Source organism: Pholcus phalangioides, unplaced genomic scaffold (assembly GCF_987345545.1).
Source record: "Pholcus phalangioides strain wild (caught in Gottingen) unplaced genomic scaffold, Ppha-v1.0 ptg000002l_1, whole genome shotgun sequence".
NCBI lineage: Eukaryota > Metazoa > Arthropoda > Arachnida > Araneae > Pholcidae > Pholcus > Pholcus phalangioides.
Window position 1 is genome coordinate 11,483,259 of NW_028301595.1, and position 22,034 is coordinate 11,505,292.

Below are 22,034 nucleotides of genomic sequence, written 5' to 3' on the forward strand. Positions count from 1 at the left end.
GCTTGCAACAAGGGAAATCTTTTCAGAAGCACGACGTGTGGTCATTGGAAGCTTCATATTTCCAGCGAGATATTGAGCATATTGTCTTCGTTATGTTGTATCAAAGTTTTCCTAATTTGCAGTCTGACTTACTTTAATGACGCTCAAAAATCGTTCCGATACACAATACATCTTCACTTCTTTTCTACACCCTAATGGACAAGATATGCATTTTTCCTCCTGATGAAATTTAAAGAAAAGAGGAAATATATCCAAGGGATAAAAATAAATTTAGATTCGTGGCCTGGTCAATTTTCTTGAGACTTAATCATGTCAAACTTGATTTAAGACTTAATCATTCACAAACTTGATTTAAGACTTAATCATTCACAAACTTGATTTAAGACTTAATCATTCACAAACTTGATTTAAGACTTAATCATTCACAAACTTGATTTAAGACTTAATCATTCACAAACTTGATTTAAGACTTAATCATTCACAAACTTGATTTAAGACTTAATCATTCACAAACATAAATCATGTCGATTTATGTTTGTGACACTATTGTGTCGCATGCGATGACGTCATATCGAAATCAAACTCTTATCAATAGAAATTTTGTGTCTTCATCTTTCCAACGATATATTGAACATCCTCTTCGCATGTGTTGCTTCAAAGTTATTTAAATTCAAAATCTGACCTACTTTCGTGACGCTCAAAAATCGTGCCGATACATAAAACGTATTTCACGTCAAAAAATACAATTCTAATAAGATTTTCACGATTTCAATTTCAGTTAAAATTCAAAAAAAAAACCAATCTTTAATATCCTTTCTTCAAAAATCGCTTGAAGAAACTTACAAAACCTATACGAAAAAAATAAAAACACAATCAATAAGCAAGAAAATATATCCCCTTCGTTCACTTGTTGAATCATCTCAAAAAGTTCTATTTGTATCTATTCCTGTGGATCCTTACTAACATGCTCTTTTCTACGCCCTAAGGTATCCATCCTTCCGCCAGATGAAATAAACCAAGAACAAAAAAAAACAGGAGATATATCCAAGGGGTAACAAAAGAAGCACAGAAAACGATTGACTAGCAAATCGGGGGATTTCCACGAAAAAAACCTAAATCCAAAAAAAGCTTTAGGGTTTAGCTTTCACTACCCCGAGTTACGTTTCTTGCATTCGTCCATTAATCGAGAGGCAAAATGAGAAGCCCAAGAGGAAGGAATTCTCCAAGAGAGAGAGAGAGAGAGTGAGTGAATATATCCCTAGTTCTTCGCCTTCTCTCTCACAGACATATTCACATACTGAGATCTAACTCTTATCATTAAAAACAATTTTCATCTTCACACGAAACCTTTAACATTGTCTTCGCATACGTCGAAAGAGTTATTTGGATTTAATGTCAGACCTATTTGGGTGACACTCAAAAGTCATATTTATGTTTGCGACACTCAAAAGTCATATTTATGTTTGCGACACTATTGTACCCTGCGATGACGTTATATCGAAATCAAACTCTTATCAACAGACATTTTGGGTCTTCATCTTCCAAACGATATATTGAACATCCTCTTCCCATGTGTTGCATCAAAATTATTTAAATTCAAAATCTGACCAATTTTCGTGACTCTCAAAAATCGCCGATACATAAAACGTATTCCACGTCAAAAAGTAAAAACAATTCTAATAGGATTTTCACAATTTTTTTCAAAATAAGATTTTCACAATTCCAATTTCAATTCAAATTGAAGAAAAAAACCTAATCTTCTACATCCTTTTCTACAAAAAATCCTTTGAAGAAACCTACAAAGCCTAAACGCAAAAAAATAAAAACACAATAAATAAGCCAGAAAATATATCCCCTTCGGACACTTGTTGAGTCATCTGAACGTTCCATTTGTATCTATTCCCGTCGATCTTCACTGACATGCTCTTTTCTACACCCTAATAGACAAGGTATCCATCCTTCCGGCTGATGAAATAAACCAAAAAAAGAGGAAATATATCCAAGGGATAACAAAACAAAAAAGCACAGAAAACGATTGACTAGCAAATCGGGATTCCCACAAAAAAAAAAAAAACCCCGAAAGCCAAAAAAAAAAAAGCTTTAGAGTTTAGCTTTCACTACCCCGAGTTACGTTTTCCTCGCATTCGCCCATTAATCAAGTGGCAAAAAGGAGAAGAAGCCCAAGAGGAGGAAGGGATTCCAAAAAGTGAGAGAGAGAGAGAGAGGAATCCCTACCTCTCCTCTCCGTCTTTTCTCTCTCACAGACGTAGAAACAGACATTGCAATCGAAACGAGCCAGACATTCCGTCTGGAGAGAGCCGAGACGGAATAAAATTGATCTGGAGCAAAAAGGAGAGAGAGAAATGTTTGTATGGGTCGGAGAAATAAAACAGATTTATTTTTAGGAAAATGTGTTTTTACTCCCTCAAGTGGCATCTCGACATCTCTCTCTCTCTCTCTCCTTTTACAAACACGCAAAATACTACTCGAGTTTATTTTTATCCACTCTGTTTCTGATTTAAATATTTCTGATATATTTTTTTTCTCTCTAGGGAATGGAATAGAATAGAATTTTATTCGAATTGCTAAAGTGATATTTTTATTCCCGTTTTCGAGTTGTTATTTATTTATTCTGGGAATATTTGTTTCCTCGAGACATTGTAAATATAAACGTTTTTTTTTCTTCTTCTCGTAAACACTTGTTGCGAATTCGTTTTATTTATTTAGGAAGTCGGTAGCGTTTTATTTGACTATATTTATTTGATGGTATTATACTTTGGTATCAAAATTTCGCTGGGATAAATGTTTGTTTTGATAAATTATAAATTTTTTGTTTTGGAGTGATTTTGAAACTTTGTTTATATTTATTACGAATTATCATGATTTTATTTTGATATTGAAAGTTATGATATTTAGAGAATGATATGAATCAGAAATGTTTTCTAAATGATTCAATTGAAAAAATTTTTCTAAATGATTCAATTGAAAAAATTTTTCTAAATGATTCAATTGAAAAAATTTTTCTAAATGATTCAATTGAAAAAATTTTTCTAAATGATTCAATTGAAAAATGTTTTCTAAATGATTCAATTGAAAAATGTTTTCTAAATGATTCAATTGAAAAATGTTTTCTAAATGATTCAATTGAAAAATGTTTTCTAAATGATTTAACTCAAAAATGATTTGTAAATTATTTAACTCAAAAATTATTCTTTAACTCAAAAATTATTCTTTAACTCAAAAATTATTATTTAACTCAAAAATTATTCTTTAACTCAAAAATTATTATTTAACTCAAAAATTATTATTTAACTCAAAAATTATTATTTAACTCAAAAATTATTATTTAACTCAAAAATTATTATTTGACTCAAAAATGATTTGTATAAAACTGTAAAAAAATGTAAAAAATATAACTCAAAAATATTTTCTCAATGATTTAACTCAAAAATGATTTATAAATTATTTAACTCAAAAATGATTTATAAATTATTTAACTCAAAAATGATTTATAAATTATTTAACTCAAAAATGATTTATAAATTATTTAACTCAAAAATGATTTATAAATTATTTAACTCAAAAATGATTTATAAATTATTTAACTCAAAAATGATTTATAAATTATTTAACTCAAAAATGATTTATAAATTATTTAACTCAAAAATGATTTGTAAATCATTTATTATATTTAAAATATTTTCTCAATTAATTAATTCAAAACTATTTTCTCAATTAATTAATTCAAAAATATTTTTTACATGATTCCATTCAGAAATATTTTTTACATGATTCCATTCAGAAATATTTTTTACATGATTCCATTCAAAAATATTTTTTACATGATTCCATTCAAAAATATTTTTTACATGATTCCATTCAAAAATGTTTTTAATCATCTAATTCAAAAGTTATTTTCAAATGTTTTAATTCAAACGTTAATTCAAACAATTTTATGATTAAATTCGAAAATCTCTTCTTAATGATTTATTTCAAAAATGCCTTTTTAAATGATTTATTCAAAAATATTTTCTCTCCTCTTACAAACATACAAACTACTACTTGAGTTTATTTTTATCCACTATGTTTCTGATTTAAAAATGCTTATTTTTTTCCCCCTTAGAGAATGAAATAATATATAATTTTAATCGAATTGCTAAAGTGATATTATTATTCCCGTTTCCGAGTTCTTATTTATTTATTCTAAGAATATATTTTTCTTCCAGACATTGTATAAATATAAACGATTTGTATCTCGCGACACTTCGTAGCGATTTCATTTTATTTTATTTATTTAAGGAGTCTGTAATGTTTTGTTTGTTTGATTACTGTATTATATTTTTGTATCAAAATGTTTCTGGGCTGAATACTTGATTGCATAACTTACTATTGTTGATGTTTTTTTTTTTAAGATATTCAAACAATTTTGTTATATTTTTGTGTACCCTTTTGTGAAAAGGGCAAATGAAAATTTAAAATTTTAATCAAAAAAATTAATATGTGTTTTGAAAATAGTTACAATGTCAAAAATTCTGATTATATTAGAGACCAGAATAAAATGATTTATTTTGGTATTGTTTATATATATTACAATAATTTAATATTTAATTTTTTATAAATATAATAATATTTAGTGAGAGAGAGGAGAGTGAGTTTAAAATTGTATATATGCATATGCAGAAATATAGGCATACTGTACGTGAGAAAGTTTATTTTAAAAATATGTATCTCTATTTATCTCATCACAATGTTGAGTAAGTAATGCATAAATAACTTTTCACTATGATTGAGTATTTTGCACATATTATTTTATTACTACAAAATTATTTTGCATTCAATTAAAAAAATATTTTTTCGCAAGTTTTCGAAAAAAAAAAAGTTATATTTTTCTAAAAAAATATGTATTCTGTTTTTTTTTTAAATTGAATATTTTCTGAAAAAAATGTTTTCATAAAATTTTAATAACAAATTCTGAATTAATATAACATTCCATATGCATATAGGCCATTAACCTGTAAACAAAATTTGATTTATCTGGATGGCATAGTTAATATATATTGATATTTTATTTCTTTTTCTTGAGAACCATATTTCTTTATTTAAAATTACATTATAAAATAAAAAAAAATATACGATTATTACTAGTTAATATAAATTTAGCAATACAAAAATAGAATAATTTGAATAATAATTCATTTTAATGTACGTAATATAGATCTAAAACCAACATACATAAATTGATAATTATTTTATGGCCTATTCTGAATGCTATTTCCAAAATGAAGAAAATGTTTCAGAAAATAATCTTAGAAATTCCTATAATTTGTGTAAAACCCCGTCTATCATTCCCCCTATATTTTTTTTTTTTTATCTTAGTGTCAATTTTAAAATTTCGTGTAATCGATATCTTAATTTGCCGAAACCCGAACTTCAAACCCCAAGAGCTTGTTAAATGGCTCAACAACCAAAACTCTCTTTGAGGAGAGAGAGAGAGAGAGATAGAATTCCACACGTTTCTATAATATTCTTCTTTCATCGGCAAAACTTTCTTATCTCTTTTGTACTTACTAGTGTATCATTCCGCAGGAGCACTCTTTACTTTTTCTTGTGATGAGAGAGAGACACAAGAAAGGATAAAATAAGAAAAGTTAGAGAAAGAGAGCAAAGAACAAAAGGTTGGTGTGAGTGCGTTTTCTTGCACGGATGCCTTTTGTAAATCATTAAAAGAGGGGAAAAGTCTTCAGGGGAAAGATAAGACTCTTAATCACTGTTGAACATCGCTAATCTTGTCCCTTGTGGATTCAGTAAGAGAAATCTACTGTGAAATGTCTCTACAACGCCGACTAAACACAGAAAAAAAAAAAACAAGCTAATCGCTCGGAACTTTCAGCTTTTCGACTTTCTCTTCAAGACGTTCATTTTCTTTCTTGTTATTTTGTTTTTCTTAATAATTATTATGATTTAAATTTTCCAACTCTCAAAAGCTGCGAAAAGTTTTGGAACTGATCTTTCAATTTTTATGGGCATCATCGCTCGATCCTGTTTCGGTGAGTGATTTTTCTCCGGGAAAACATTTTTGGAAAAATCGTTTTTGGGGAGAGCTATTCCCAAATGTAGCATGATGAAAGCCTTCATTATACGAGGTCCAAAATAACCGTCCATCCAGTCTTTTCATTTCTAAAGTGGGTGTAGATGTTGGGTGTGTCTATACAAAAATATACAACTGTCTAAATCTATTATAAAATGCCTAATCCCTTCACCGTACTTAATACTGAAATAAGGAAGTTGCTGATTCTAAATTGGCGGTAAATTAAAATAGGAAATAGTTAAGTGTTGAAAACAAAGTTCTATGTTAATGTCTAAACATGATAACGCATGCAGTTAGATTAATGCATAATAATTATTATATAAAATGACACCACTTGATTTTGTCTCGGTGAGTGATTTTTCCCCCGGGGTAAACTCTTTTGGAATGATCATTTTTGAAGCACTATTTCCAAATTTAGGGCGATGAAATAATGATGAAATCATTATGCACGGTCCAACACAGAGTCTGTATCCAGCCTTTTCACTTCTGAAGTTTGTATAATATTGGATGCATCTATAGTAAAATGACAAGCTTTAATCTAATAAAACAAATGCTTAATCCATTAAGAAATTTTCAGTGCCCCTAATGTCGATATAAAGAGTTATTAATGAATATAAATAGATAATAAAATAAGATAGAAAAATAAATGTTAACCACTAAGTTCTAAGTTTTACAAGAATGTCTAAATATGTATCATCGACGCAAGTAATTATATTAATGCATAATAACAACTCATTGAAGCATTGTTTCTCAATTTTTTTGACGCTCTAGCTCTCTTTCCGGTGTTCATTCCTTATTATTTTACTTTCATTAATAATTATGATTTAAATTGCTAGCACTCAAAACTTGCGAAGAAAAGACAGAACTTTTCGAATTGATCTTTCAATTTTTGCGGGCATCGTTCGATTTTGTCTCGGTGAGTGATTTTTCTCCTTTAAAACACTTCTTGAAAAATCATTTTTGAAGCACTATTCCCAAATGTAAAACGATGAGAGCCTTCATTATATACGGTCCAAAATTGAGTCCTTATAAAGTATTTGCATTTCTGAAGTTGGTGTAAATATTAAGTGTACGCATAGTAAAATAGGCAAGCATTTAAAAAAAGTGCCTAATCTATCAAACTATTTCATTATTCCTAGTGCCGAAATTGAACCTAAATCGGTAATAGAGTGAGATAGAAAAAAAAAATGTCAACTATACGGTCAAAGTTGTAGAAAAATATCTAAATCTGCGGAATCGAAGCAAATAATTAGATTAACCCCTTGACTGCCAATGAAATCTTACACAATCCACTCCCCATTGTCACTCTTTTTTTGCATCACAAAGAGTAAAGTTTTTTCTTTTCGGTCCCAAAACGATTCGGTCCCTGCAGTTAACACACAGACACCCTATGGCGTATATATACGCTCGTGGCAGTTAGGAGATATAATAATAGTTCATTACAGAAGTTGTTTTTGATGTTCTGGCTCTTCCTTTCGACTTCTCAATTTCTCTATATGACCTTTTACTTCTTTCTTATTATTTCCTTGTTTTAAAATAGTTATTGTGATTTATATCTTCGAACTTCCAAAAGCTGCGAAAAGATTTCGAACTGATCTTTCAATTTATATGGGCATCGCTCGAGTCTGTAGCGGTGAGTGACTTTTCTACTGGATTACACTTTTGGAAAGACCGTTTTTGAAGCGCTATTCTCAAATGTAGAATAATGAAAGCCTTCATTATGTACAAAATAGAGTCCATATACAGCACAGGGCTTCCACTTCTGAAACCGGTGTTAATATTACGTGTATCCATAGTGAAATACACAATCCTTAATCTATTAAAAAAATGCTTAATCCATTATGAAATTATCAGCTCTACCAATGTCGAAATAAGGAAATTAACGAATCTTCATCGGCAATAAAATAAATGTTCAAAACTAAACTTATAACAATGTCTATATATAAATGGGCACAAATAATTAGACCAAGGATTCTTAACCGATGGGTTACAACCCAAACTTGGGTCAAAGGGTCTTCTGAGATTAGTCCTTCAAATCCAATTACAACAAGGGGTTCTTAACTAAATGGGTCGCGAACCAAACTTGTTTCGCTGGGGCTTCCGAGATGGATCCTTCAAAATCCACCTTACAGCAGAGGCCTCTGCAACATTCTTCTTAACTAATGCATTGCGAGAACCTAACTCGACACGCCGTGACTTCCGATATGGGACGTACTAATCCTCTTTTACAGCCAGAAAGGCATAACCAATGGGTCGCGAACCAAACTTGTTTCGCAGGGGCTTTCAAGATGAGGATGACAAATCCTCTTACAGCCAGATATTCGTAACTTATGTGTCACAGGGCTACAGAGATGGGTCGCGTAAATCAACTTCCAGCTAGGGTTCTTAATTTATGGGTCACAGGGCTTCCGAGATTAGTCGAACACATCCGTTCACAGTCATGTTATAAATGCACCATTCATTGCGTTACTGGCTTCAATAAATCTCAAGAAAAAAAACAGTTGCAGGGGTCGTAAAATTGATAATGTTGATTTTAGGTCGTGGCTAAAAAAAGATAAGTGCATTAAAATTCAAAAATAATTTAAAATTTTGATTCCAGTCGTGTAGAATAAACAATTGAAAAACTTAAATAAATTTTATAAACAAAACCTCGCCTATAATACAATCATTTAAAATTTTAATTTCTAATCTTAAGACACTGGCTTAAAATATTATATTTATATAACACCGTTAACAAATTAAAAACGTTAATTAGCAAGAAAAAAAATTATTCTCCTTATTATAAGGAAAGTAAAGTGATATCACGATTGAAAATATCATGTGAACTAAAAAAAATCCGATCCAATGTCTTGATTATATGCAAATTACAAGAACACTTCAGATATTTTCCTTTTTTTCTCAAGAATTCTTATTTATAAGTAAAAATCTATGTTTTTCGGGCGAAAAAAAGTGAAATTGCTCTTGTTTAATTCCATCGATGAGCCTGAATATCGATTCTACTAGATGAGTAGCACCAATAGGAAAGGCGAAAAGTGTAAAAAAAAACTAAGAAAACACCAAAACGAATTTATGTATGCAGCAGCACGCATTCAGATGCAATCTTATTAACATATTTTTCTATGAGATAAGTTATAGAGATGAAAAAGAAATATATATAGATCCTTCTGAGCTGTATGGATATTACTTGGAAGTAGTTTTCTTGAATACGTGTGTACAGTATGAGGAGGTAGAGAGAGAGAGGACAGAGAGAGGGGTTTCCTTGGAAGATATGATACTGCAAGGGATTAAAAGACATCTTGGATTCGGTTGACGAGATGGCTTCGAGAAAGGAATGCTGTAAGACACCGTGTTTTTAATAAGATCCGCTTCATTGGCGACATCTTGGGTTACTGGGACGAATGCTTTGGCTCCATCGCCGAATATATCTGGCGACATATTAGGATTCGTTTTGGGTTGAAATTCAAAATTTTACATTTGTTATGTCGGAAGTAAAGGGTACCGTGCATTTCCTTTCAATGTTGGAAAAATTAATTTTCTGTAATTTTACCGATTAAACAGACGTATTGGTCACTAAATCCTATTTAAATAAATAACATAGATATTCAACTTATAAAAGGCATCATGTCACAGTAAAGCAACATTAAAAAAAGCCTTCAATCGCTCTCTATTTAAGGGGGGGGGGGGGACTATTGCCTTTTAACATGGCAAAAAAAACTTCCTCTAGTAGAAATATCATTAAAAATATTATTTAAGCATTGATTTCTTTCAATTTTTCTTCAAATGCATTGGATTATATATGTTATCCTATGCTGGTACGAAATTTCACATATCTTTAATATTTAATTATTTTGCAAATTTAAAAAGGAATCATTGAAAATAGCTTGAGCGCATGATAAAATAGCATGACATAAATGTAATTGCTGAAAAGTTCATTCAAAATAAAGAAAACTGTTCAGTTCATAAAATGATGAAGGAGGTTGAGATTTCATTGACCCGATCTTATTCAAAATTAAATTTTAAATTTTAAAAAATTTAAAATGATTTTTTTAAATAACCCAAGTATTTATGAATGAATCTCTAATCATTTTCGTGAGTTTATGAATTGAACAGTTTCCCTTATTTTGAATTTGTCTGCGTTTTTTTTGCAAATGAGGATGAGTAAAATTTTGATATTGAAGATGAGTAAAATTTTGTTCCAGCGTGTTTTACGCCGGTACAAAATAGCATATACAATCAAACGCATGTGTAAAAAATTGAAATAAATCAGTGATTAAATAATATTTTGAATGATATTTCTACTAGATTAAGTTTTTTGCCATGTTAAAAGGTAGGAGACATCTTAAATTCTATTTTGTGATATGGTCAGTGTGTCTCATGCACAGTTTTTGAGAACAAATTTGTTTTTTCATCGATTAAAAATTACAATAAAAATTTTACACGGGATGTAAAAATTCTCTTGTTTTTATAGTGAACTGCCAGGTGTGAGTCTGGTTTAAAATAAACAGACATAGGAAGTAAATGTACCCTACGACGGCTGTGACGCACCGTCGGGCTATGTGATGTTGATATCTTAAAGACACATAACTTTTTCATGTAAAATTTCAAAGTTTCCATTTCAATTGAATTCAATTAAATACTACCAAATATTTTAAACAAATTTTATCAATTCAAACTCAAAAACTCAGTTGTGGTTAATTTGACAACAAATTAACCTCTTCACCCCTGAACCAAAACTGGCTATTAAAGAAATGTTTTTGATGGATTTGTACGTCAAAATTCCCTAAAAAATCTTCATTTTTCGAAAATAATTAATTAATTTGTTTATGTCGATATATTACTAGAACCATTGGAGCTAAGTACACATATGTATACCTCGTGTCTTAACTTGAAAAAAAAAGCATCATTAACCTTTTTCAAGTGGCCAGAAAAATCACTAAACCCATCTAAAAAAAGTCATATCTTCTTAAATGAAGTAGGTTTTCTTCCGATTCTCAGCAGGAGCAGAATTAGGGCGCTAGGGGTTGTAGAAAAAAAAATTACATTGAGAAATCAACTTTACAAAATGTCTGGGCTTTCAATTCTAAAATAGGAAGCTTTTAAGAAGGCGAGTTATCTCGTCAATGCTTCTTAAATGGTTTAAAGTCATTCAAAACCGTTAATCCTGAGAGTCAACATATTTGGACCAATCCAGAGAAACTAATCAGTCTATACAGAATTTTGTAACATTTTTTCCGATATTAGATCACTTGCCAGAAGAGGTGGACCAATATATGGCAACTAGTACCCAGTTGGCTTCCAATGCAACTTCGTTAATATATTGGCAATATTGGAGCATGCTCAGTTAAAATTGTTTATCCACATACGATACATTGAAACGTTCTAGACATATTTGTAATTCTCGGATTCAGAAAAATTGAGAGTCACTGCATTAGATGTACACTAGATCCGATATACTTATATGTAGACTTGAAATTCAAAAACATTTTATGCCTGGGTCAACTTTTATATTGAAGACAAATTGATTTCTAATACCACTAGAAAAGCAATTATCTTCAATACGGTATATCAATTTCCTCATCTACAGAACCCTGAAATGCCTCGAATCACCAGTTATGATCCTAAACAATTCTAATTCCATAGCTTTCAAAGAAATATTATTCCCAAAATATCTGTTGGTATATTAAAATGCAACGGAACACTTTCTGGGGACAGCTTTTATAAAGTCAATACAGTGATCCAGATACCAAGGATTGTATATTTCCACACATCTATTCCTTCATCACGAAACCCAAACCAAAAAGTCGAATCTTTTTCGGATAAGTCGCCAATTTCAGGCTCATCGCCATCTCTCTGGATCCAAGATGCAGAGAGAGATTTAGAGAAGTGAGAATCTCTCTCCTCTCCTCACGAGTCCGTCACGAGCGTCAATTTTTTTTTTTTTTTTTTACGACCAGGTCGTAAAACGAGTGCTCGTGCGAGGTTTACGAGTCCCAAGACGGTTCCGATCCCACGCGTCCGCTGATGAAAAGGCTTTTCGCATGGGTTTTCATTTTGTGTACTCACGGTTTTAATGAGACCCGGCATCAAAAAACTCCAGCTAAAAAAAAAACAACAACTTTCCTATTTTTTTTTTATATTTATATATTTTGAACTTATACGATTTTTTCCAAGGAAAATAAATTTTTTTCCTTGGGAAAAGGAGAGAGAAGATGCCACTTGGAAAAGTGAAAAAGCAAAAGGATAAGCCAATCAGAGTCTCTCATAAGTCGAATTATGGACTCGAGAGGGATCGGAAGTATGGACTCTTGCGACTCTTTCTCTCTCTCTCTGTGTTGGATAGAGGTATTCGTATTGATGTGCTTTGAGGATGGTGGTGGTGGAATTTAGCTTCAGCTTCTAGAAGATATAAAAGTTTGCTTGTTAAAGACTAGGTCTTTGAAAGTTTGCCTTTTTTTAGTTCCTTTTCCTTGAAAGTGAAAATAGAAGATCAGGAAAACGTATCACATAAAATAGACATTCAAAAAAAAGCAAGACTTTTTGGACATTAGTTTTAATCCCAATAATATTTCAAGATAAAAACAAAAATTAGTTGGAAAGAAAGAAAACCGATAATTTTTCATTATTTTCAGCAATTTTTTTTCCTGGTGTATTCCATGAATTTTTTTTTTATTATTATTACGAGTTAATCCTATATGGTGTTGTTGATGCGTTGAAAATCAAAAGACTTTACGTATTTGAATGCGGTGTGTCAAAATATTACAGTGTATAATGAGAATTTTATTCTTTTTTTCGGTCTAGAGAAGATGCCACGTGGAAGAATGGAAAAGGCAAAGCCAGAGTCTACGAAGCTGGCTGATGCGAAGACGAATCGAGGAGAGAAAATTCAACTGGCCTTGCGGGAAATCGAACTCACATCCTCTCACATGCCGGGTAAGCGCCCTAGACCACTAGACTACAAAGCAAACGAATGCTCTTTCCGTACAGCTCGTGTGCGCTGAAAGGGGCGTACATGGACAGCAAGATCTGTGAGCTTCGGCCTGAGTTAGAATGTCCATGCCTAGCTTTAAGGAAAGAGGATTCGTTGGCTTCGTAGTCTAGTGGTTTAAGGGCACTCACCCGGCAAGTGAGACGACGTGGGTTCGATTTCTCGCAAGACCAGTTGAATTTTGTGTCCCGGATTTATCTCCGCAGCAGCCAGTTGTCGAAACCTCCGTTTTGTCTTATTTATTTGTCTTTTTTAGTTCCTTTTCCTTGAAATTGAAAATAGGAGACCAGAAAAACGTATCCCATAAAATAGATTCAGAAAAATGCAAGACTTTTTGGACATCAGTTTTAATCCCAATAATATTTCAAGACAAGAACAAAATTTAGGTGGGAAAAAACACGAAAAATTTTCATTATTTTCAGAATTTTTTTCCTGTATTTTTATTGATTATTTTTTATTATGAGTTAATCCTATATGGTGTTGGTACGTTGAAAATAAAAAGACTATATTTGAACGGGGTGTGCCCAAATATTACTCTAATGAGAATTTTGTTCTTTTTCGGTCGAGAGAAGGTGCCAATAGGAAACGTGGAAAAGGCAAAGGATAAGCCAAATCAGAACCTCTCATAAGTCAAATTATGGACTCGAGAGGGATCGGAAGTGTGGACTCTTGTGAAACTTTCACCAAGTTTTGGGTAGGCTATTCGTATTGATGTACTTTTTGGATGATGGTGGTGAAGTGTTGGAATTTAGCTTTAGCCTCTATAAGATAAAAAAGTTTGCTTGTTGAAAACTAGATCTATGAAAGTTTGCCTTTTTCTAGCTCTTTTTCCTTGAAAGTGAAAATGGGAGATCAGAAAAATCTGTCGGATAAAATAGAGATTCAAAACATTTCAAGAGTTTTTTTGACATTAGTTTTAGTCCCAATAATATTTCAAGACAAGAAAAAAATCGATGTAATTTCTCATTATTTTTTGCCAAAAATATTATTTTTCTAATATTTTTTATTGAAATTTTTTGAGTTCTTTATATATGGTTTTCACAAGTCCGCTAAAAATTGTAAGACTTTGTATTTGAATACTGTTTGCGGAAATATTATTTTAATGGCGAGGATTTTTTTTCCTTCCGTCGGGGAAAATAAGTTTAAATTTTTGTTGATAGAAAGAGGGTGCTTTAAGCGAATACAATACTAATTATACAGGGCTTTTGGCTAAAAATCCAATAAATGTTGTAATGCTGAAGAGGTGCAAAACCTTTTCATTCATGCCATATTTCTACCACTGGCGGGCGGGCCAGTAACTTGTATATGAGGGTGGCCCTATCAGTTGTATTATATACAGGACTTTCCCGTTATTTTTTTGTTCCAACTTTTTTAATAAAAGTTCCCATTTCCCGATTATGAAAATTCATTCCAGGAAAACATTCAAAGTTCTTTTTTTTAATAGATTGCAGCACTTCAAATGCAAATGAAAACACAAAGGCCATAACAGGCAAATTGCCCAATGAGGTCGCTGAAAAATTATACCCATGAAAACAGTGTCTGAAATCAAAAATTATGATAATGGGGGGGGGGGGGGGGGAGTTTTTCGTATTAGAATATGCAAGGGTTATTTCCTCTACTTCTGTGCAGCGTGCGTTTGTAAATTTGAAATTGAAAAAAAAATTACTTACGGTCAATTTCAGTCACTGCGTTCTATGGAAGTACTGCCATCTATTGAGTGATGTCGAAAAAGAACTTTGAATGTTTTTCTTTATTTTTATGTATCGCAGATTATATTATGTGAGTTTTGAAAATATAAATTTCATATCAATAGTTTATATAAATATAAAAAAAATCATATCTTTCATTTGTGCAAACTGTATATCAAAAAAGAGAAAAAGTTACACTAGTTCTGTGCTTTTGTTACGTAAAGCGCCCTCTATAAAAAATGAGGGTGGGCTGTGTTGAGACATGGCTGTGAGTTTTGAATGTTAGTGTACCTTAATTAATTCTTTTAGCAGAGTTAACGAGATTATATTGCATCTTTTTTATTCTTTTATTTTAATTTTTAACATTGACAAACCCAGATTTTATAAAAGTTAATTTTTTAATGAAGGAGTTTTTGTCAAATTTTTTACTTTTTTTAAAAAAGATATATATTTTCATGTAATACGTGTTTTCCTTTACGAAAAGGGGCATTGTCGAAGAAGATAGGCCTTCGTGCTTTCAAATGAGAAATATGATAATTTATAAGAGGCTTAGTGCTTTCTACTATGCCACGAAAACGGTTAATTAGAGAAGCATCAGCGACTTTTTTCTTTTTTGGAATATCCGTAAGTCACACTATCCTCTTAAATCATTTCCACTGTTTGAAAAAAAAAATTTGTTATTTTGAGAAAAATTAAAATTTTGCAATTTCTACAGACAGTACAGTAAACTTTCATTAATCCGGCGTTTTCTTGCCTGTTCTCTCACCAGACCACTTTTTTACAGGAGAAACATGCATATAAACATGTGCCACAAATATACGGACATGCAATATAACAAACAAAGAGGAAGATAACTGAAGATGAATGAATAGTGTGTGACTATACAGGGACTATATCCCCTATTATATTATTTTATTTTATCTATGGCGGTTGAAATTAATCCTTGTGGATGTGGAGAAATGGAAAATTCCACCACGTCTGTGCATAAGAAGAAAACAATGCCAAACAGTATTCTATACTAGGGGTTCTTAACCTATGTATGGTCACGACTCAAACTTGGGTCACAGGGGCTTTTTTTTTCAGAGAGGTTTCGTACAAATCCACTTACAGCCAGGGATTTTTAAGATGCGGGTCGCGACCAGAACTTGATTCGTGGGGCTTTCTAGCTGGGAAGTAAAAATCCACTAACGACCAGGGTTTCTGGAGCTAGGGACATCAACCTGAATTTGAGTTACACTTAAAGCCAGGGTTCTTGAGCTATGGGTCATGACTCAAACTTGATACGCAGGAGCTTTCTATATAAGTCGTACAAATCCGCTCACGGCCCTGTTATGAATGTACTTATTGTATCACTGGTTTCACTTTATTTCGACAAACAAGCAGTTGCAGGGGTCACAAAGCTGCTCTGGTTATTGATTTTGGATCGCGGTTGAAAAAGGTTAAGAACCCCTGTTTTGTATAACCCCCCCCCCCCCCCACATCGTGTCTATACAGTTCAGTCTTTGCTTCGATTAGATTCTGTCTCCTTTATTCAGTGGCAAAATCATTGCAGTAGAACTAACTCTCGTTCAAAAAAATATGAGATTATTAAAAGGCGTGAGGAAGCCGCGAAGTTAGTTGACCTTGCCAAAGAATATACCCCCATGTAAACCCATTTTTTTACTTCAGTGGAATAATACAGTTACTAAGTATATCATTAAGTAAATTTATAAAATATGCAATATTGTAAGTTCATACATGAAGTTTGGTTCATTTTTGGCCTTATATGGCTTTTTGTTAATAAAAATTTGGCGTGTAGTGATTTAAATGATTTGAACGCATTGTTTTTTCGAAGACCTTCCAGTAATCCGGCGTACCCGTGGTCTGATATGTGCCGGATTACCGACAGTCTTCTTTTTCCTTTCAAATGTCCTTTATTGGAGTTTATTTCACCACGTTCATGTAGAACTTGCTAAGACGAATTGAACGAGATCTTGCATAAAGTGATAGCAGGCCGGGGTCTCAAGCTATACCAATTTTCGATGTGTAACATAGTGACATGGCAGTTTTCGTAATTCATGTTTGTTACACTACTGTGTCATTCGATGACGTCATACTTATATGAAACACTTATCAGTCAAAACTTTGAAACTTCATCTTTCCAACGAGATATTGAATTTTTTTTTTTCATGTGTTGCATGTAAGTTATCTGGATTCAAAATCTGACCAATTTACATGATGTTAAAAAGTCGCGCCGATTCATGTTTGCGACACTATTGTGGCCATCGATGACGTCATACCAAGATCAAACACCAATCACTAGGCCCTTTGAATTTCATCTTTCCAACGAGGTAGTGAACATTGTGTACACATTTGCTGCGTAAAAGTTATTCGGATTCAAAGTCCAATTCATTTTCTTGACACTTTCCGTGACGCCAAGAAATCGTTCCGATTTGCAAAACACATGTATATTCGCGTCAAAAAGAAAATTCAATCGAAGACGCCAAATTTTTCGATTATTACAATTTACCTAGTATTTACAGACTTGGGAGAAGGGGGCACAAATACTGCTCCTTTTAATGGAAATAAACTTACAGATCATAATGGTCCGACTCAAGTATACATATAACACCGTCCAATGATTATTTCAATTATTAATGATGATAATGAAAGATGTGAGAGATTATCTTCTTCTAAAAACTATTATATTAACTGGTTTTTTTTTTACCTTTTTCAATGTTAATCTGTCTCTCCTGTTGCCTGGCGTTGTCGGCGGCAACTTTTAACAGGCCCTGTATGTTCCGCAGAAGGGTCTCGATGGACGATATAGCCACCTGGTGGGTTGGCGATACAGCGCCCGTGTCCAGCGCCAAGTGACCACCGACGAATGGGAATATCTGCTGACCAGATGCCGAAGGTACGATTCTTTCTGTGCTGCTGCCTCCGTTGGCCGTACTGGTCACATCCGGATGATCACTGAAATCTGATTTACAAAATAAAAATAAGCTTGTATTCAATTTATTATATCAGGCAAATTATGTACAGGGTGTCCCATAAAATTGTAGATAGTTTAAAAATTCATAAAAATTAAAGGAACTGGTATACAGCGGAACCTTGATATAACGATACTCTGCGGACCAAGAAAAAACATCGTTGTAGAGAGGTTTTCGTTTTATGGAGGGGTAGCATTATTATCATTATCAAATTTGTGCTGTTGTTGGCATCCTTTCCAAATTGGCGTTGTTGATATGCCGTAAAATGTATTTTTTGCATTTATTCGCAACAAAAAGTTATAATTGATCAATTAATAAATAAAATTCGGTTAATTGTCCCACACTGTAAAGTTGTTTACCGCACAACACTTTTGTAAACTGCGCTTCGCTAATAGCTCTTCACGGCATTATTAATTTCGGACGGTAGGCCTGGATAGTACACAATACCGATATTATTAAACGAACACGAAAGAACAAACACTGATGAGGAATTTAAAAATATATCGAAGTTGATTTTGAGTGAACTATAAATAATATCGTTGAAGCGGTTTTGAAATATCGTCAAAAAATATCGTTATGAAGAAATTTATCGTATGAAGAATATTGTTGTGTCAAAAGGAGTTTAACATCAGACTATAGGCAATAGCAAATGCCGATGTAGAAAAATTTATCTTTATATCGAGTATCGTTGTTTCGAGGTTTCACTGTATTTAAATGCGGTTTTGGAAAGAGTTATTCTCACGAAGTGGGATATCTTTCAGTTTAAAAATTAGTTCATATTTTTGTCGATAGAGGGCAAAACACGAAAGTCAGAAAAAACTGATTAGACCAAAACTTTTCTTCTATATCTGTTTTGTGTGCGAAACGTTCGTGAAGCTTCAGCCGGTGATTCGTGGCTGAGGTAAAACACCAATAACCTTATGTAAGTGCCAGTAACAGGGAAATTCATACACCCCCCGCATTTTATAGGACACTGATTCGTATAGTTCCAGTGATTTTCTTTCATGTAGCGCTCTCTATCGACAAGAATTTAAACTAATTTTTCTGTACCAAAACAATAAATAATAATAATAATAATCCCCCCTTTGTGTGTGAGGATAACTTTCTCGCGAACCGTATTCAAAAATTTTTCCATTAATTCAATTTCTACGAAATTTAAACTGTTTACGAATTTATGGTACACTCTGTACGTTTTCATTCAATGACCACAAATACCTTGGTCTCTGTCATCGTCATCGTCAGTATAATCATCATCGTCTCCATTATCATTATAAGCACCGTCACTGCCGCTCAGTTGGTCTGACGGGTGGTTGAGGTTGTTACTGGTTCCACTTCCGACGACCACCCGGCTGCTGTTCTGAGATAGATTTAAGACTGGGCTGTGGCCGTTGTTTGTCGATGCTCCTGCGTTAAGGCAATAAAAGAAAAATGAATATAAATTGCAATGCAGTTTTTTTAGATGCAGCGCTCGGAATTTATTCACATCCCATATCATTTATGGGCGGAACTCATTCAAATCATTGAATACGGCCGTCAATATCCAACGACTGTATTACCGTTTATGTAGGCGTCCTTTGTCCGCGAGACATCGTAGAACAGCCTCTCTTTGGTGTCGGATCCATCCAGTCTGTCTTCTCGGACTCTGTGAATATTGAACATACATATGAAAAGCCGTAAATTTAATTTACATCAGATTACAGTCAGTGTTTCTCAACCCATTCGGAAACTGAAAGACCAGTAAAATATCTGAAATAATTCGACGGGTTACTAACTTACAGTATAAATAGTGTAACCTATGAAATGGAGAACTAAAACCATTTATTATTATTCTCTCAACTGAAAATTTAGAAATTGTTTTAAACCGGTGTGCAGCGTGCAAATAAATAATATGCTGTATGATTATATATTGTTCATTTTTAAGCTGCATAGATGCATAAATCTTATGCGCAAAACTAACGATTGATTTGTTTTTAGGTTTTACTCAGCAACGCTTACTGAATGTGATTTTGCGACAAACATAAGAGCACATTCATTCATTCAAACCGAGCACAACTCCGGTCTATCGCCATAGGCAATTTACTACCGATTGAGTTGTGCCGGAAGTATGAGTGTGTGTCGTCCCCCCCAAATCCCCGGTCCACGAAAGCGACTATATACTACGTGTACAACACACAAAATACATTCAACCGTCGCCCAGCCCCTCAAAGTCCAGCCACCCCTCGAGCAGCCGCTCAACCGGCATGGTTTCAAGCGACCGTTGCCTACAAGGAACAGCTTTTGCCCTTATTTAATTAAAGACTAATTTGTGACTTCCACATAAGAGCACAGCAACCGGTGGATAAAAAATGAAGACTATATAGTATTATACTACGTATTGATCATTTCTATGCTGCGAACCGGTTTGAAACCAACGGTTCATTCGAATAGTTATGACAGGCAGTTCTGCTCTTTTTCGATAGGTGGCAGCAACAATAACAGCTCAATGATGTTTCGGGTGTATGTATAGTAGTAGACTTTGAGATATAGGCTAATAACTCATTTTTTGCACACAGTGGTCCCGTTTTTTGAATTTGCAATCTCTACTGTAAATCGTGAATGAAGAATTCTTATGCCATTTTATAAATAAACTTATGATAATTATGGGTATAAATATTCGTCATATTCATTGGCCTTTCCCGTGAACTGCATTAAAATTCACTGTGACCTCAACAGCCCTTCCGTTCGGTCAATCGGCAATTTTTTTCAGCAAATTTTAGCTATAATTGGTGATTTTGTTGACTTATGACAATGTTTTCGCGACAATTTGTCCAGTATACTGCCGTATTTAAGATTCAAATTTCCTGTATTTTTCTCAATGAAATGTGGCCAATTAGCCAATAAATGATTTTTTTCATTAAATCGATTTTTTTTAATGACTGCTACTTAAACGTACATGCACTCCATACACATTACTTTCATACATTCCTTTGAGGAATTTCTAACGAATTGGTACATGCCGGAACGTATTGTATGGGTGTATTTTTATATGCGCGGCCCTAACGTATTTATGTGGTCAGAGTTGTGCTCGTTTCGTTTCCTTGCTGTTGCTGCCACGTACCTTCCATATTCTGAGGTGAAGATGGTAAACGCGCTTTAATTGTCATCATGAACTATGTGAAAGCTCTGAATGCTCTCTGCGGGAAAATCGGCTGATTCGCACTTTGAAGTTAGCGGTTTTTTACTACAATTCTTCATTTATCCCCATATCTTTCAAGGATTTCAGCAAGATTTGGCAAATTTGTGTATAAGTTGAAACAATTAAATAATTTTGCATGCAATTAGAATTAAATTACCGCGTCTGCGTATTGCCCATACGATGTGTTGAGAAACGCTGATACAACATATTATGGATACAAGATATACGGAAGACTGGATGTTGTGAAGATATTTATTATTTTAGATGTTCATTTTTCAAGGAAGGAAAAAACTCATCTCTGCCTCTACCGGGAGTCGAACCCGGGTCCCTCGATTGCCGGACGAGTGCTCTGATCACTAAGCTACAGAGGAGATAGAGATTTTCCTTCGCTAGAGCGACATTCATGTCATATTATGGATAAATACGCACAAGTGATATATGTCTCATAATGAAATTGTTTGAAAACTATTTTAAAGTATTTCCGCTATAGGATGTGATTAGAATAACATAAACTAAGTTTTATTATCATGTAGTATCACCTCCAATCATTACCTATCATATACGTACACAATTGATTATCGGTACTAATAGTAGCAAATACTGAAAAAAAAAATCGAAGAATTATAGTTTCCTCATAATCATTCGCCATAGTTTATGATGTTTATACGAGCTGACCATACTGATGACCAAGGACAATACGAGTATGAAAGATAACAAAGTGTATCCGTCAACACAAATCGCCATCATTTCCTCTTAATTTTAATACAATCGAGAACCATCCCATATTTTTACGAAGGACGTGATATCGTAATCACACTTACACGAGGGGATATTTTTAAAGTTTAGATAAAACTAGTTTTGCACGTGAAAAGTGTCTTTAGAATCACTCGCTTGCAAATAGATGCCATTTTAAAGAGTGCATTGAGTATGTGCATTCCGTGTCGTAAGCCTGAAACATTAAAGAAAATCGAGCTTTTAAATAAGGTTCATATTTCACTTTCGGAAACAAACAATGTGATATTCTGGCACAGACTGATCGCCAGATCTGCACGGTCTGAACACCAGGAGCGATAGTTGAGTTCGTGATTGGCTGAGATACTTTAAGGAAGACCGGAAGAACACATGT

The 22,034-nt window shown here is 33.1% G+C and overlaps 1 protein-coding gene across 6 annotated transcripts in view; it reads right to left on the reverse strand.

The window, feature by feature from the left end:
- The window catches only part of LOC149089415 (dachshund homolog 1-like), a 205,868-nt gene that overhangs the window by 46,076 nt on the left and 137,758 nt on the right, over nt 1-22,034 (reverse strand). For all 6 annotated transcript variants that reach the window (XM_089238352.1, XM_089238342.1, XM_089238339.1 and 3 more), the window contains 3 exons: nt 19,290-19,375; nt 18,949-19,137; nt 17,469-17,723 (listed from right to left, as the gene is read on the reverse strand). In XM_089238352.1, coding sequence (XP_089094478.1) covers nt 17,469-17,723; nt 18,949-19,137; nt 19,290-19,375 — 530 coding nt within the window. The remainder of the gene's footprint in view (nt 1-17,468; nt 17,724-18,948; nt 19,138-19,289; nt 19,376-22,034) is intronic.